Genomic DNA, 18,319 nt, shown 5'->3' on the forward strand with positions numbered 1-18,319 from the left:
TAATTCGAACCACCTCGCGTTTTAGCCTTAAAGGGCTAGAATACAAAAATAGTGTAATCATCGAAGAAAAAGGTTTCCCTCGGTTTTGCAAGTCCAAATTTACAACAAGGACTTATGGAAAAGACTTTTAATATACTAGTTTCAAAATTGCGTAGGAGATAGTTCTTGATCAATCGAACATTGGTTAAGCTTAGGGCATTTAATACTGATGCGAGGTGGCTCGAATTATATGTCCGGGAGTATATAACTTGTTAAAATAGCGTTTACTCCACTGCCCGCAACTTGTTATGTGTCCTACAACCTGTCGGACTATCCGTGGACCCAAAGCCGCTCCCCACTCCACCACACATCTCTCTGCGGCTGCCTTATTTATTAGCATCAAGGCTATTAAAATTTGTGATGTAATAATCATAGGAGTAGACGATCACCGAGCTTTTAACTTTTGTATCTAAACTTTATTATGAATATCAACAGACACAAAATTGTATTGGTTAGTTAGGTACACACTGCATGTAATATAAAATTTTAAAAATTAAATTTGTAGCTTTATAAATAACCTACCTACCACGAAAAAAACATCAAAAAGAGTTCTCTTTTTATGTTTATTTTATACATATGAGGAAGGAAAAGAGTAAAACTACAAACAGCCACAGGTAAAAGATTTGTTGTATTAATAAGCAATGCCGCTTTGTATTAGGCCATAATCACAGCAACCTTCAAGGGATCGTGAACTTGACGTAAGTTATTATTTTGTATCATATCTAAAAAGAGCATCGTGCTATCACAGGTGCTATCCACAACGTCATACTCTCTCTCTCGCAACGACTTTAGGTCATACTTACAATATAGAGTTTCTGTGGCTAATGGATCTATTATAATAGACGACGTCTATTTAAAAGTATAACTGCATTCCTCAACTGATTGATGTCCACTACGCTGGGTCACCTTAGTGTGAAAATTATTTTTTATTCATTGAGACTTTTGTGAAATAACTAGTTTTGTTATGATTATGAGTATGTACGTATACATACAAAGATCGAATTATTTTTTAATATTTTTGTTTTCGAATAACACTAAAACATGCCAAATGGTAAAATATAACTAATTATCAAGTTTTTATTATTAATGGCTGCTGTAATTTCGTTTAATTTAATTTATTTAACACCTAATACTTTGACAAATTTAAAAGTGAAGCTTGTTTACCGATTTATTTAAATTTAGTGTTTACCGATTGACTAAAATTCGTAATATCACTGTCAATCCGGAGGTTGTAGTTGAATGTTGTATTTCATAGTGTTATATATTTTACAGAGCGAAGTTCGAGTGTAAATGGCAGCTAATTATTAGATCTCTTAAGACAAATAAAAAAATTTCGGTGCACTCTATCACCCCACGCGAACGCGAAACCGGTTGGCAGAAGCGAAAGAAGTTGATCGATTGTTCTTGTTTATTTTTTTAATGAAAAAATAAGTATGCATTGGACGTCCATCTCATCTGTTGGAAAGTGACGATGAGATCGACGATGGAGCATGCACACCTAAATAATGCCGATTTAAATTCGCCTCGTAAAGGCTCAACTTAGGTAACAGCGTTCAGTCTGGTAATTCCACTCCACAGCCATTTGTCATACCTAAATGTGGAAGCGTAGTCAACGCGTGTCAAATCAACTTATTACATATACCGACAGTTCTTGTTTTCAATGTTATGATCCTAATTTTGTCTATTTTGTCACAGATGAACTGAACTAGGTGCAACAATGGCTCAAATTGTATCCTTTACGATATTCCTTGCTCTAATTAGCGCCGCGACCAGTATGAGCATTTATGCGGTGAGTTATTTGTTTTTTATAGAAATTATTTGCAGAATCATAATTATGTTATTGAGTTATTAGTATATATTATTGCTTATTAAGAAACATGATTTCTCAGGGTCGTATTCCAGAATTCTACTCAATGAACAAGTCAGGACTTGAGTATGATTTAAAGCATTAAAAATCATACTCAAGTCCTTGCCATTAGGGTCGTATTTCCAGTGCTTGAAATCATACTCAAGTCTGCTCAAGTCCTGACTTGAGCATTGAGTAGAGTTCTGAAATACGACCCTCAGAGTTTGCAATGTTACACTTTGTACTTTGGTTTATAGTTTATACCATCGATATTTATACGTGATTGTATACATTTTCTAGAAACACGCCAATCATAATTGACCCTTAGAGGACATATTATGTTGACATTATATGAATCAGACGTTATATGATGCATTTCGACGTCGAAATTGGTAGGTTCATGTCGTAAACATAAACATGTTATTGTCTTTGTTTAACTATTGCGTGCTGTCTTAAGCCAAAAGAGATAGCATTACATTGGTATGTGTCAAACACGGGAATCGAAAATACGTAACGTCATCTTAAATGCCAACCGTGTCCATTTCGCAGTACATGAGGTACATGATACGGTTGTCAAAGAGAAGTACATCAAATGCCAAAACAAATGTTTTTCCAAGTGTTTTATTGAATTATTCGCATGTATTGTAATAAAATGGATAAAAATATTGACAGTGAGAACAATCAAGTATTAATAAAAATTCGTCGCTGCTGCATTACGGGATGTGGCATTTAAAAAAGCGAATATCGACCGAATGTAACATTGTACAGGCACGTGTTATTTTTCTGTCTATAAATCACACAAAAGCCCAAATATCTCATGTAATTAGACATATTTATGTAGTTTAATCATAAATAAATCTTGCCAAATTTTGCTTTGGTTTCTTCAGATTGCCTGTTTGTTTGTATATTGATGATTGTTGTTAATGATTATTTTGAGATACCTAGTGTTGTTCTTGGAAGCGTACATATTATCTATATTCTGTTATTAAAATAATTCACTACGAGGTTTTTATTGTTTTATTCTTATTATTTTTACTATTTCAAGTTTAAGTGAAATGAGTATGATTTCTAGTGCTATAAATCATACTCAAGACCTGACTTGAGCATTGAGTAGAGTTCTGGAATACGACTCTTAGATTTGACCTTAGACTTTTTTCCATCCTCTAAGTATTTGACAAAATAATATTGTTTCCTAAAAGATTACTTTTGGCAAATTTTTTTTACATACTAGAGAGGAAGTTAAAAAAAATGGGAGAATTAGATGTAAAAACGTTATTTATTTATACCTAGGTACAGTATCATACATTTACAAAATTTTAAATAGGTATCTGTTAAATTTATATGAAGAATTTTGAAAAAAAATTATTTGAATAATATTAAAAAAAATAATTTTTTTGGAGTCGTATCACCAGTTTGGCGCAAGGCGGCGTTATGGCCGAACCAGCAGTTTGTCCACGCTTTACCGTGCTGCAGGGAAGCGTAGAAATCGAAAAAAAACGTGCATTACCGGTATATGGCCTTATGATAAAGTACCGCCTAGTTTCCTTGCATGTAACGTAACTACTTATGAGCGGGTGTGATGAAAAAACTTTTAATGCTCAATATTTCTATTTTGTCGGTTAACATACAACATTTTCCGAGTAGCATATCGTAAAAAGATCTTAAGAAGATTCTGTATTAATGCACGTCAAATTTTTTTAGGTCAATGGTGAAACTTCATCAAGGATTACCATGCGTCGAGCATCTGATTATGACGATGCTAATAAAGGACCACTTTCGTCGTATAAAATAAGACGTCAAACATATGACCCTCCACCAAATAACTTCAGACGTCAAGCATCTGGTTTTGGTAATGAACCTCCACCAAATAACCTCGCACGTCAAGTACCTGGTTTAGATAATGAACCTCCACTAAATAATCTCGGACGTCAAGCATTTGGTTTAAACAATGAACCTCCACCAAATAACCTCGGACGTCAAGCATCTGGTTTTGATAAAGAACCTGCACCAAATAACCCCGGGCGTCAAGTATCTGGCTTTGATAATGAACCTCCACCAAATAACCTCGGACGTCACGCATCTGGTTTTGATAATGAACCTCCACCAAATAACCTCAGACGTCAAGCATCTGGTTTTGATAATGAACCTTCACCAAATAACCCCGGGCGTCAAGTATCTGGCTTTGATAATGAACCTTCATCAAACAACCTTAGACGTCAAGCATCTGGTTTTGATAATAAACCTCCACCAAATAACCTCGGATGTCAAGCATCTGGTTTTGATAATGAACCTCCACCAAATAATCCCGGACGTCAAGCTTGTGGTTTTGATAATGAACTTCCACCAAATAACCTTGGACGTCAAGCATCTGGCTTTGATAACGAATCTCCACCAAATAACCTCGGACGTCAAGCATCTAGTTTTAATAATGAACCTCCACCAAATAACCTCGGACGTCAAGCATCTGACAATGATAAAATGACTGCACAAAACAAACAACCTTTCACGCTACCGAATAATACCAAACATCGTGCATATGATGATAATAAATTACCTACACCACTTCCGAATAATATAAATCATCAAGCACGTGACGATGACAATGGTGAAGTACCACTAGCACCGAATAATATTAAACATCAAGCACTTGATGATGATGATAAATTACCTCCACCGGTACTGAATAATACTAAATATCAAGCATATGATAGTGACGATGATTATGAATTACCTCCACCATTTCCGAATAATATCAAATATCAAGCATATCATGATTATGATGATGATGACGTACCTTGGCCGCCACAGAATAATATCAAACAGCAAGCATCTGATGATGATGAAGTGCCTCCACCACCACCACTGAATAATATTAAACATCAAGTATCTGATGATGATGATGATGATGATTATGATGATGAAGTGCCTCCACCACCACCACTGAATAATATTAAACATCAAGTATCTGATGACGATGATGATGATGATGAAGTGCCTCCACCACCACCACTGAATAATATCAAACATCATGTATCTGATGACGATGCTGATGAAGTGCCTCCACCACCACCACTGAATAAAATCAAACATCAAGCATTTGATGATGATGATCATGAATTACCTTATATGAAGTTTTAAAATCAACTCTAACTCTACGTTAAGAACGAATGGATAAAGTTCAATGAATCAAGTTTCATGTGTTTTGGCTGTACATGTCGCCGCAAAGGATTAATGACAAAGTATCTCCATAGATTAACATCAAACTTCGAACATCTGATGATAATGAAGTACATATCTCCACCAAATAACATCACGTATACAAACAGCCACAGCGCCGTCATAACTTTGTAAAGAAACAGTATGGCTACTCGTAACATGCCTACTTTTAGTATTGCCTGTTACCAAAATCAATAGGTAAGTCGGCGTAAGGTGTCGTCTTAATTGAATGCGATTACAAGTTCGCGCGAACCTGCGATCATAGGTGTCCTAATTGTGACTATAATGTTTGAATATATTCACGCGAACTTAGCTCGTACGAACGCATAATCAAATATGTTGATGTCCTAATTGATAATTGCGTTGCGTTATTGCAAGCTGGCTCATGATCATGATAATGATCACGAGAACACGGACTCGCGCGATTATTTATTAGGACGCGTATTCGCGTTCAATAAGGACGACGACGCCTTAAATGTCCGAAACTATAGATCACTAAGCTACTTTCTCAAATATGATTGTTTATTTTAATATCATCTATCGATTTACTTATTTATATGTGACCGCCTTTACACCATTCAATGTACCTACACTTAAAACACGTGTTTAGAAAGAACGCGATGCTGACAGTGCAGTTGTATCTAATGAACCAGCACCTAACGATATCTATTACTTGCCAGCAGCACGTTTGAGGATTAAATTGGGGGGTGTCTTTTTATAATTTCGTATAGAACGTGGTGCTTTGTATATTCTCAACATCCACGAATACGTGAAATTTGAATATATTTTTAATTATTCGCACGAAGCGCTATCTGTTTTTTCGTTCCTAGAGGAGTCACTATACTTATTCAAGCTGTGATGGCGTGAGTCAGTCTGAAAATGCTTTATGTCTCGTAGTATGAACGGTAAAGATGTTGGACTTTGGACCGTTCTTATCGTAAGCGGCATAGAGTTGGATTTAAATCTCAAGTGTCAAGCTTGACGTGTTCTTGACTGTACTAAGTTAATTCAGGGTGAAATTAAATTTAGTCAACGAATTTTTGAGGATGTAATTTTTTTTAAATCGATGTTCCATAAACCAAAATAAGCAGACGGTATAAGGAGGTCTCAAATATCTTTCTTTCCTGACTTTTTTTCAAATATTAGTTCGCTCTTGGCTACAGACTATTGAATCATCAAGATGAGGTCGAAGTCGGAGCGCAGGTAAGCTTACCTCGGGTTACCATTTAAAAAAATAATTTATTAACTAAACTAACGGACCAATGTTCTTCTGTGCTTAGAACATAGTGTAATGTGCAATCCTGCCTATGACTATACTATAAATGAAGCAACCGAGGATAGTTGCTCGCCAACGCCGCCTGCGCCCGCAGCCGTTCAGAGTGATCGGGCTGCCAGGGCTTTAGCGCGCAGTTTTCGTCTAATCACCGCCGTTGAATCCCATGATTAAGGACCACGAACTGGTTTGAACACGTCGAGCAAAAATTCGACTTAACTGTGAGTTCTCCGTTAGTTTCGTTAATATTTAGTTAGTATGTCTGAGTCTCACGGTGGTTTTCTATTTAAAAAAAAACATTAATTTTTCTTGATTTCTAAAAATACACTTCTAAACCTGTTTTGACAATTAATCTCAAATATATTGTGTGAAGTTTTTTTTAAATTCACCTGTATATTGTAGTCATATTTGTAATCTAATGTCATTGGAATAATAAAATACATTTTTAAGTTATATTCGCCTAGCTGATACTTTTGTTTTATTTTTTTAAAATTCATATTTGCATACAAAGTTACGTTTTTAACATACATTTACCCTTTAATATGAACATTCAATTTTAACTTGTTAATATTCTTACCTACTATGATATAGAGTGACAATTTATGTGTTGTTAGAATTAATATATACTTACTAGTAAATAAAGTTAATAGTAGTACTAAATTTTTTAAGCGAGATGGCTGCTTCAAACGTAAAGAAGGAAATAAATATCTGATTATTTATTTTAAATTAACAATATGTAACAAACAAACAAAAATATGTCAAAAATCCTGACTAGCATTTATTGTAATCATGGTGCCGGTATTGACATCAATGTTCCCTGTTTATAGTACATTAAGTCCAAAAAAGTGCCACAACTTATAAGGTTCCAAATGTAAATTGTTAGCATTTACTCGGCTGTACATTTTGTACAACCTACCAGAAATCTGTGATCTCGAATCCTCTCTCCTCTTCACCGTACACGGCAAGCAAATGCCTTTTTAGTACAAAGGCTAATAATATTATTTTTTAACAAGAACATTCCATGCTAACTGGTTAATATTCAACACTTACTTACAATACAGGGTGACGTTTTATGTGTCGCTAGAATTAATAAACATGATAAAGTTAGTAGAATGTAACTACTGTACTGAATATTATTAGCGTCTTTAGAAATCTGTGCCTAACTGTGGGACTAATCATAATATACTTTCAATCGGCAACATAAATAATGATCAAGTTTATTTTCACATAGTAATACACATACCAACCTCGTCTTTATTACATGTCACAGAAGGTTAAAAATTTCTTAAATTGATATGACTGTCTATACAACAATGTAAATTGCTACATACAAGGTGCTTACTATGACGTTAAACCGAGGCATTCACTATCTGCATGTTGGACAATAAAAAGAGATAGCATTATGCCAAAGATGGTAACAACAGGTAGAAAAAGGAATATTATTTGAAAGGTGGGCATGAATCCATATCGAGTGATATTCTCCAGCATCGAGTTAGGCCTCATAGGTGGCGTGAAGATCTAGATAGCTTTGGCAAAAAAGTTAAAAACAGGGACCAGCTTTGTAGCTTTTGGCCAGAGCTGTAAGTACATTTAATTAAATAAAAACGTTTTGATTTTCATAGCATTCCAATAGTTTTGATATCTGTCACTGCAGAAACACTAAGCAAAGATAACGGTGAAATTGGAAGGTTTGGATCACAAATAGGTTATCTTTCGATTTTATATTAATCAGATCTCTCCTTTGTGACTTCTTATGTAATTCTAACCTTTAATAATGCACTGGCACCGCCTTAGTGATTAGTTTCTTTCGTATATATGTACATACTAATTGCCCTTTTCCAACAATAACTGAGGTTCCATCTTTCTTATTGGCCTCGTCCATTCCTCATAAAATTGACCACAACCCTATCATTACATAGTGTAGTCTCTTTGTGTTGACGGCTATGCAGAATACTGAATACACTGCTTAACAAGTACAGTGGCACAACTAACAACAAATATAAATATTAAAATTACATTATAAATAGTTTTAATATATTTTATTTCCTCCTCCGCGTTCGTACAACTGTCCATCCGGGTTCTAGTTCATCCTCGTCCATTGGCTCAGTTTGTGATGATGACGGTTGGCTGGTGTCAACACTTGGATGGTCAACGTTGCTCGAGGGAGCAGCATACATTGGAAGATCATCGTTCATCGGCTCTGAATCGTCATCTTCTTCGCTGCTGCTGCTCGTTGTATCATCATCGGGATTGCCATGGTACTAGAAGCAATAGAACGGTACTTAAATGCATTATCAAAAATGCAAGCGGCAATCCAATACTTTTCATATTGTTAAAGTTATTCAGTTATTACAACTGCAGATTTTGAATTCCATAAAATACTTGCTCCTAGTGCAGACTGCAGATAGATAATAATATTAACAGATATAGTAGTATTATCTGTCAGGAACTGTATTCTACAAGACAAGTTAGAATTGATGTTATAAAATAACCCTACCTGTGGTGGAACAGATTCATGTATGGGCTGACTAAGCCACTTCTGGCATTTGGGCATTGCTTCTATTCGGGCTCTAAGTTCGTCATGTCTACCTTCTTTGAGCAAGCTAAGGTACAGTAGTAACACCGATGCTATTTCTGAAATTGAAGATAGCATGGTCAATTAAAGTTTTAAAGATTTCCCCTGGAGCATTTGCATAAGTGAAAACTACGCAGAGGACATTTCACAATTTTGAAACTGTATCGTATAAATAACGCAAGACAGTAATTTTAGTGAGTAACTTTCTCTACCAATCAAGCAGTCACCACGCTTGTCGACACGGATTCGCATTAAGCAGGTCATAAATAGCTTTGTCTATGTAATAAGCGCGAAAAGGACGTTCTGTGTTTCACATCAGTTTGTATGTCGCGCTTTGACATAGGTCGGCATTGAATCTGCTCCTTGCAAATTTTCGATCGCGTCCGTACGCAGCCGATGACACAGCTGATCGGCGGCGTCGATGGCCGAATGGCCGCGTCGACGGATATTAGCTTAATACGACGAGTGTGCTAAAACATAATCGCCTCAAACCGCCGATATCGCGTCGATAAATGTGGTGAGTCCCTTACTCGCATAAACAGTTCCTCAAATGCCGGTCGGAAAACCATCAAACGCTATATTATATAATAGGTATTATTATTATATATAATTGTACAGTGTTACTTAAATATTTACATAATACCTTTAGGAGAATTGTCATGGCAAACAGTATCGAATTCTTCATCCATGAGATCTTCGAGCACCTCGGTCAGCTCGTCTCGGTCGACAATATTTTCCACGCAGTATCTTGCTATGTACACTGACATCAGTTGAGCTGTCTAAAAACCAAAATATTAATAAACATAATTATTACCTCTGTATACGATCATCTAAATGAGTAACAACAATGGTCATGGTTATGATATACGGGCTGTAAGAAAATGGGGCCACGTTAGTGTTGTGTAGTGACTTGATCATCACCAGAGATCGGAAGTCGGGTTAACCTAAACTTTAAGGAATGAAAATCCAAACAAAATAGTAATTTTTTTATTTACAACTACAAAACTTTCTATTTACCTAACGTATTAGAGCAATTGCCAGTTTACTCATCAAAAATTGTAGAACAACATCCAATGCAATAATTCCAGGATTTCAGAGGGAGGTATTATCTACTCTATGTACTATTTCCTCAAAGTTCAAGTAGATATACTCTGCCAACAACAACCAAAAGAAAAAGAGGCGACCATAGACTATGATCGCCGAAGATTCCTATCTCTGGCGACGATCTACTCAAATACTATGGTTGCCCCCTTTTCTTACATCCTGTATATCATAATCTACAAGACCATTGTTGTTACTTATGTAGATTATCGTATTCATACATTCATCATCAAGTGCTGGATACGGGTGTGTACTACAGAGTGTAAAATATATGTAAATCGGGAAGGATTTGAATTATGTTTGGCCACAATCTGACTTTTTTTATGACACCAAGTGGCGGGTCGAACAAGAATTGCCACTAGGCAGTAAGCTACACACCTGTCCATAGCAGTTGTAGTGTCATTTGAGTGACACTTTACATCGAAAATATCTGAGGGGCACTGCCATTGGACTGGTCACCTTGAGATGTAAGTTGACAAGTCCCACGTGCCTGTAACTTCACCAGAGCCCTTGCTTTTTAAAACCGGACTACAGCAATGCTCACATTACCGGTTGGTAGAGGAAATAGGGAAGATGGCAGTACATCCTTGGACTAACTTTTTTAACACAAGGAGCTCTACTGCTACTAAACACTACTACCACCTGATGCCAAACAACAACATGACTGATAGAATGTGTTTGTCTCAAAATGCCTTTTCACTTTATCTTTCGGACAGATGTTGAACTGAGAGCTGGCGTACAGGGCCAGGGGTCGATTCAGAACCTTATGATAACTCAGTTGTCGATAACACCGGAATCAAACTTCTATTCTATTTCCTTAATGGCGGCCACTAGGCTTGGGCCAGTGTCAGTTTCGATTAATGTTGTCAGTTAATATTGTTCAATAACGTCAACGTTTCGGTAGCAGCAAGGTATTTATTTTTAGATGAGTCTTTTCGACGGAATGCTGTTGTGGAAATCATACCTGGGGTAAAAAAAAACAATCATGGACAAACAACGGATTAAAGCATTATATTATAATTGTAAGTCAATGATTAGAGCGTATAAAATAACACAAAATGTTAATAAAGGGTAAGTACACATAAAGAAGGAGGGATTTAAGGTTAATAGGACGAGGAATGGAAGAAGGAAAGAGGTCATACAAGAAGGAAGTCAATTGAGGAGATTGAAAGAAAATGTGATCAAGGGTACCCTCGTCCAGACCACAATCACATAAAGAGTTGTCTCTGACACGGATTTTATAAAGGAACACAGGAGAACAAGTGTGGCCCAGGCTCAATCTACAGATCGTAGAAGTGGTTGCCTTACTAGCTTCGCGAAACTTAAAAAAACATAGTTTTACTGGGATGTTAGTTTGAACGTACGTAGTACGCGCCTTTCTCTTGGCTAGTTCGACCCCAGTGCGCATGCCAGTCCAAATCTCGACGATCCTTAGCTAACGATGTCAGGTCGTGAGCGTAACATTTGTACAATGAGAGACAGCCTGAGAGAGTCGCCTCCTTGGCGTATTCGTCCACAGTTTCGTTCCCTCGGATATCAATGTGACTGGCTATCCAAGCCAACGAGACCTCGACCTCTCTAGCAGCAAGACAGTGCAGGATCTGTTTAATTTTTAGGATGAATGGATATTTAATTTTGCTACGGCATCAAAAGGGGTTTCGAAAATCGGATTTAATTTGCATAAATAGGGCAAGAGAGACGGGAAATTTTGAGATAGCTTTTAACCAAACAACACAACACAACAAGGGGCGTCTTTGTGAATCCAATATGAAGAGGCAGACACTAATTCAGAGAGGTTTTGTAATTTAGAAAGAAGAGGATGGGAAGCAAGCTGCATGATCTTGAAGAGAAATCTATCCGAGAGGTATTGTCTTCTTATTGAAAGAGGAGGCTCTACGCATTCAATCTGAAGGGCGTTAGTAGGAGACGATCTCATAGCACGTGACAATACGAAGACTTTTAGACTGGATTTTGTCAAAATTATTTAAACTACTTTTGTTACAAGGTTCTAAAAGGAAAGAGCCATAGTCAAGGTGGCTACGAATCAGGCCGTTGTAGATAAGTTTTTGCGAGTATGGATGTGAACCCCACCATACTCCAGAGAGGGAACAGATAATGTTAATGTTATTTTCACATTTGTGGACTGCGTGATTGATGTGGTGGACGCCTGACAATTTGGGGGTCTAAGGTAACCCCAAGAAACTTAAGCTTGTCTAGTACAGAGATAGAAAGATAATCACAGCAGATAGAGATATCAGGGATACACTTTTTATTGGAGAATATCACCACAGTGCTTTTGGGAAAGGAGAGGGAAAGGTCATGATCCGTTAACCATACATTTAAATAGTGGAGAGCCGAGGAGAGAGCGGGCTGTGCATCGAGAGTGTCAGGAACGACAGAGTATAAACAGAGGTCGTCAGCATATTGGAGGACATTACAGAAAGAATTTACCGATAATTCTAAGTCATGGGTGTAAAGACTATAAAGAAGAGGGCTAAGGACAGAGCCCTGCGGGAGGCCTTTCCAAACTAATCTGGCGGGGAGATAAACATTATTAGTGCAAATAAGAACAGATCTGGACAGAAGGAGGTTAATGGAGAAGTTGACTAGCTTCGCCAGGATACTCAGATTATGCAGTTTTTGCCTGAGTAGGGGAAGTAGTACGTTGTCGTACGCTGAAGAGATGTCCAAAAAGACGCCGACCATCGATTCACGTTTAGAGAAAGCGAGTCGGATTTCTGTCGTAAAAATGGCAAGACTATCCATCGTACTAAGACCTTTACGGAGACCAAATTGGCTTTTAGCTAAAAGGTCCTTGCTTTCCACTACCCATTCCAATCTATTATTTATAAGGTGTTCTAGAATTTTGGCCAGGGCTGACGACAAGGCGATAGGTCGGTATCCAGATGAGTCGTTAAATAACTTTCCAGGCTTAAGAATGGTAACAATTATTTGAGTTTTCCAGTTCTCAGGGGGAGTGCCAGAGAGGAACATATTAAATAAAAAAAGAAAAATAAAATAAAATACTTTTATTTCGGACAAAAAGTTCCATATTTTGTTAGTAATAATAATAATAGAAAATGGAAAGTATTGTTGATGATATTAAGAAAATAAAGTTTGGAAGAAGAACTAGCGTTAACAATAAGAGAATACAGGATTCCATCAACACCAGGAGAAGAATCCTTAAGATAACCAATGACAGAAAGAAGCTCCTCCATAGAGAAAGGGGCTTCAAAATTATTGACAGAGTTTTGTGGAGAGGGGACCCAAACTGGAGAGGTTTCTTCAACAGATGGGGTATAAGGAGGTGTTAATTTAGAAGCGAATGATTCAACCCATTCTGAGGGGTCATTGGACAATAATCTAGCTTCTGGAGAAAAGCACCACGAAACCGCTTTATACCCTTCCAAATTAAAGAGGGGGGAGAATTAGGAGAGAGGCTCTCACAAAACTTTTGCCAACCCAATTTTTTCTTAATTAGCAAAAATTTTGTACTTTCCCTCGTCAGACAAGACGAAAGTAGGGATTCAGACTCTCGTTTCCTGACAGCATCCATGCATTCAGGGTCCCACCAAGGAGAGAACGGGATCTTTTTGGAGGATTTCTTTTTTATAGGAATGGACCTATTAGCCGCAGATAGGAGGGCATTTTTGAACTCCTCATACATTATGGATATGTTATTCATGTTGGGAGGGGGAAGGAGAGAAACTTCTTCATTTAAATAGGTATTATATTTATCCCAGTCTGCTTTGGCTGTTTGGAATTTGAGATGAGGAGAGGAGGAAAAAGTCGGAACCGGATCAGGGAATGATATTTTAATAGGGAAATGGCCACGGGAGTAAGGCAGGACATACCAGAATAGTCTAGATGACACAGAAGGAGAAGATAAAGTAAGATCAGTAGCATTCTTTGGATTTTGGGATCGAAGGACTCATCTCGTGTGAGAGCCATCATTAAGCACACACAAATTAAAGGTGTCAAAAAGGTTAGGTGCAACTAGAATAGCTGCACCGCCATAGCCATCCCCCCTATCATCCCGGAGGCAAGCAAAGCCCGGAACTCGAAAAATAGAGTCGGGCTTTAACCATGTCTCTTGGACGGCTATGAGGAAGGGCTTGTATTTATTAGTAAGGTACAGTAGTTCAGTTTTTTTATTAGAGATATACTACGACAGTTCCATTGAAGGAGAGCCTGGGCCATTTTGAAGGGAAATAAGAGAAACCAGTTCAGTCAGTTTTTGACGCATGTTGTTCGGTAAGCTATGGTCTGAGAAGCGGGATATAATATTAATTAGGGTATTTAGCAACAGCTCTATGGGATTATATGACAAAATAAATTGTGGTCGTTCATCTACCCGATATCTAGGATTTTATAATACTCTGTGTGAGTAATGAGGTTAGCCGATAAAACTGAGAAACGCTTAAGTCATGTGTTATGCACATTTCAGCGAACTCAAAACTTTAAAACGCCTGTAAACTTGGCAATTTCGACATATGATTTACATAGGAGAGGTGGATTTAGACAAGAAAAATTACAATACTCTGTTCTCATTTTTAATTTTCAGCAATTTCAGCCGAATCTGAAGGTTGAAGCGAAAAACTGTGATCTAATCAATAATTAAGAAGACAAGGAAGGCTGTTAACAAAAATCAATATATAGACAACTTGAATGATATTAGTACACATTTATGTATAAATAAGATATGTAGGATTTTCAGTCTTATTGATTCTGTGTAATGTGTCATTGACGCTATTAAACTAGCAAGCTAATCAAATCTCTACCTTTTCTCCCCCAGGCGCACCCATACCGTGTTCTACCGCAAGCTGGAGTGCTGTCCAGTTATTTAGCACTAAATCCACAACGGGTTGAAAATCGTCGTACAACATTTTTATAACTGCAGTTAACTGTTATTATTTCAGATATTCTTACAAAATTGTTTAGGAACTTATTTTTCGCACATTTTTATAACCTCCCTGTAACAACACGACCACAAACTATTAAGACACTACCATAGATACGTATAACACGACCAAAACAAAATTCAATTGATTTTTTTATTTTTTTATTTCTTGAGCATTGGCTACGAGGACAGCAGCTTAAAACGACTAAATTCAATTGGTTTACTATTATTTATTTATTTATAAAACATTGGCTTCAGAGCCATCAGCTTAATGGTAACAAATAATAAAAAAATGCACAACGTAATATAAATAAACTAAATATTTATTCGTGTAAAAAAATGTAACAGTTAAAACCCGCCATAAAAAAAAAACAATTGACTTGACGTCTTTTTGAGTCTTTTTGAGACTTGAGATTTTTTCGCGCCTTTTTTAGCTATTGATTGAAATGAGAAACAACTACAGATTCCCCAGATTCCTCACAATAAAAACTTCACTTTCCTACTATATTTACAGAACGATTACGAAATAAGCGCATCAGATAATGACTGTGAAACGAATGACTCCTGCATAATTAAGTTATTTTCTTTTTTTCTTGGCTTTTGACTGTTAGCTTTTAAGCCACGAGTTTGAAAGAATTTTACAAAAAAGAGCTTTTGTTTGGTTTGTTTTTGTCTATACAAGGTGCAACAAGTTAATATCAAATTTTTTACATTTTAGATAATGGAAAAAATAAATAACTCATACAAAACTGCTTCTTCCCCGTGGACCACAAAATAATTTTGAATTTTGTTTGTTTCTATTTTGTCCATGGATTTTATAGTACAAATAATATTGGAAACAGAGTTTTGGAGGGCTTTTTGTAAACAGTGGCTCCGAGGTTATTTTAGTGGGTGTTACTCGGCTTGTACATATAATAATAATATCTAGTTATTAGGTATTTATCTATTGTGCCCGAAATGAAGGAAGATATAAAAGTTACATTTATCATACCAAAATATTGTCGTAGTGAAAATGATTGCTCGGAGGAAATGCAACTTGCTTTCACGGTAAATATTCGTTTATATCGCAAAAATTGTTTCAAAAATAGATCCAAATAGTATTTCTCACCTGTATTGGAGCAATCGCAGTAAAAATAACCCTTTTTTTGGATTCAGGCTTGTGAGCAACATTCCGGTGGTGGTCTCCAGGCGCAATGGATTCACGAGACACGGGTTGATAAGTTCGAGGGTCTGACAAAAACAGACGTTTTCGTGTTAACTGATTTTGAAGGAGAATTATATGAAAAATTAAAGTGTACCAAGTGTTTGTAAGTTCATACAGTACTTAGGTATATCATTTTTCTTTGCTAAAAAATATTTCAAGTCAAGCTGATGAGTCAAGAGAAGTATGATGTTGGCGCAAGGTTGCCTGTCATCATGTGGAGAGGGCATTTTGTCCGCTGTTTTTATGCCATGGGAAGAGGTTAATACCTTATGTACAAGTTTATCCATCCATGATTCCATTTTGTGTATTGTTATGTACATACATACCCAGAAAATGGGAATAGGATATTTTTTCTATGTATGCAATACTCATTACCCTATTATGCGACCTTGTAGTCTATCCCAATCAGTAAGAGAATGATGTTACTCTGAACTAAGATTCCTGGTAGTGCTTGTGTGGCAGACTACACCACAATAATAATAATAATAGTAATGGGCATGCAGACAGAAGAAGATGAAATAGGCTCTCACAACACACCCTGTACATAGATGCATACCATATTGCATTTTCTTAATTTAATTATCTGTATATTGTCGGCTAAATTTTAAAACCTCTTAACTCTGTTTTTGGAGGAAATCCCTTGTTTATTCGTCAAGAATAATATCAGGCAATCAAAGATTTAAATATGATTTGTAGACCTTCTTTTATTTATATACTTAATGTATAATCATAGATTGTCATATAAATTATATTTTTCTGTTTTTTGTGCCTTCTCAACAGTTCACATTAATGGAGATTATGAGGTTTACGAATTTTGATGATGATATGTGATTAAAACCAGCTAGAAATCAAATAAAATAACCACATTATACTAATAAGTTTATTTCCTTCTAACTTGGTATAATAGAAGATAGTAACAAAAAGCAGTGCCAGTCATATACATATATTAAATTGCAAGTAATTACTTGGTACTTGGTGCAACGGGCTGGTTTCCGCAACTCGACGACAAAGCGCCTAGTTTGCGTATTTTTGGTGGGTGCAGGTTCCTACTCGTGCCACCCAAGCTCCTCCAGGAATCTCAGCAACCTCCTCGGTTTGTTGAAGATTTCAGGGAGCGACCATGGCACTCCAAGGTACTTTGCCCTGTAATTTGCCACGCCGGAGGACTGTAGTAAGATGTACGCAGCCGTTTCCTTCCCGTCCATGCACAATCTGCATAGAGGGCTGCCCGTGATAAAAAAAATTGCATGCAAATTAGTTATAAAATTTAATAGACTACTATAATAATAATAAGAAGCATAGATTTAATATATATATTAATAATTATGATATTGGATATTATTATATAAGCAAAGAAACAACTTGCGCAACTTGTGCGTACCTAGATCATAGTTCTACCCAACTTAATTGGCACCGCTGGTACTTCTCTTTGGTGCTACCTGGTAACCGTCTTACTTGAGCCTACAGGTATTGTTTTGTAGGAAATAAATAGGCCTAGTATTATTGCTCTAACTTTACAGTAAATAATTTAAAAATTACTAATTTTCAGGTTAGTAGGCCCCCGTTGCCTATCATGTTGTATGACAGAGGGTACACCAATCCCATCAGGGCCAGAGCCTGTCTTCACTGTTGCCATGAGAGGCCTGGTAGTCACTGCAAGTGGACTTTCTAAATTGCAAAAGGTAATCATGGTTAAACACAAGTTGTAAGAGCCTATGCACATGGTGTATTTTACACGCGCCGACGACGCGCAGATGACGCGCGTTAACGCGATCCACACGGGTTGCAGTCATAGTGAGTAAACCTTTCCACATGTTCACAAATTCAGTGGCCCCGTAAACGCGCTATAGTCGCGCATATGTATCGCGCATTTTGATAAGATGTACTTTTAATTTTAGTTTTGTTTGTTCATTTCAGCTAGTTTTCCAAATGAAAAGTAGAAAAGTACGCACACTGCTTCTTTTTAAACATGTACTGGAATATATTTAAGAGAAATCACTTAGTATTATTATTATTAGGGTGTCTTCACTCGGGGCCTATGCGGCCATCACTGCGGCCATTGACTGATCTATTGTGATCATCACTAATTACAGTTCAGAGCCAAGGCTAACAGCATTAGAGAACTGAAGGATTTCCCTGGCTTTGACAGTTTTTATGTCCTCTGG

At 36.8% G+C, this 18,319-nt stretch overlaps 3 protein-coding genes across 4 annotated transcripts in view; 2 read left to right on the forward strand and 1 right to left on the reverse strand.

Moving 5' to 3' along the window:
* The first annotated feature begins 1,561 nt into the window (after positions 1 to 1,561).
* On the forward strand, positions 1,562 to 6,813 carry LOC113232974 (WASH complex subunit 3-like). 2 transcript variants are annotated; one of them, XM_026467899.1, is made up of 4 exons: positions 1,562 to 1,582; positions 1,735 to 1,828; positions 3,587 to 4,729; positions 4,808 to 6,813. In XM_026467899.1, exons 2-4 carry the CDS (start codon positions 1,757 to 1,759, stop codon positions 5,021 to 5,023), a joined length of 1,431 nt encoding a protein of 476 aa, XP_026323684.1. In that variant the 5' UTR covers positions 1,562 to 1,582; positions 1,735 to 1,756; the 3' UTR covers positions 5,024 to 6,813. The 2 variants fall into 2 exon arrangements, with proteins under 2 accessions (XP_026323684.1, XP_026323683.1); XM_026467898.1 differs by having other exon boundaries at positions 3,587 to 6,813.
* A 1,021-nt stretch (positions 6,814 to 7,834) lies between these two features.
* On the reverse strand, positions 7,835 to 15,001 carry LOC113232920. The gene is made up of 4 exons (XM_026467821.1): positions 14,832 to 15,001; positions 9,593 to 9,728; positions 8,872 to 9,008; positions 7,835 to 8,635 (listed from the first exon to the last, which is right to left on the reverse strand). Exons 1-4 carry the CDS (start codon positions 14,934 to 14,936, stop codon positions 8,414 to 8,416), a joined length of 600 nt encoding a protein of 199 aa, XP_026323606.1. The 5' UTR covers positions 14,937 to 15,001; the 3' UTR covers positions 7,835 to 8,413.
* Positions 15,002 to 15,821: 820 nt separating this feature from the next.
* LOC113232754 (DNA topoisomerase 2-binding protein 1) overlaps positions 15,822 to 18,319 on the forward strand; it is a 38,784-nt gene continuing 36,286 nt past the window's right edge. The window contains exons 1-3 of the mRNA XM_026467532.1: positions 15,822 to 15,997; positions 16,106 to 16,257; positions 17,704 to 17,836. Of these exons, the coding sequence (XP_026323317.1) occupies positions 15,908 to 15,997; positions 16,106 to 16,257; positions 17,704 to 17,836 (375 nt within the window). The 5' untranslated portion in view covers positions 15,822 to 15,907. The remainder of the gene's footprint in view (positions 15,998 to 16,105; positions 16,258 to 17,703; positions 17,837 to 18,319) is intronic.

The sequence above is a fragment of the Hyposmocoma kahamanoa genome, unplaced genomic scaffold (assembly GCF_003589595.1).
Source record: "Hyposmocoma kahamanoa isolate Upper Pololo Valley unplaced genomic scaffold, ASM358959v1 78, whole genome shotgun sequence".
Classification (NCBI taxonomy): domain Eukaryota; kingdom Metazoa; phylum Arthropoda; class Insecta; order Lepidoptera; family Cosmopterigidae; genus Hyposmocoma; species Hyposmocoma kahamanoa.

Excerpts from the sequence above, each read along its gene's own strand:
- LOC113232920 (XM_026467821.1), bottom strand. The coding sequence starts at position 14,936 with ATGTTGTACGACGATTTTCAACCCGTTGTGGATTTAGTGCTAAATAAC. Across the intron at positions 9,729-14,831 it reads GTGCGCCTGGGGGAGAAAAG|ACAGCTCAACTGATGTCAGT; the intron begins GTAGAGATTTGA and ends TTTGGTTTTTAG. Across the intron at positions 8,636-8,871 it reads ATGAATCTGTTCCACCACAG|TACCATGGCAATCCCGATGA; the intron begins GTAGGGTTATTT and ends TATTGCTTCTAG.
- LOC113232974 (XM_026467898.1), top strand. The coding sequence starts at position 1,757 with ATGGCTCAAATTGTATCCTTTACGATATTCCTTGCTCTAATTAGCGCC. Across the intron at positions 1,829-3,586 it reads CCAGTATGAGCATTTATGCG|GTCAATGGTGAAACTTCATC; the intron begins GTGAGTTATTTG and ends AAATTTTTTTAG.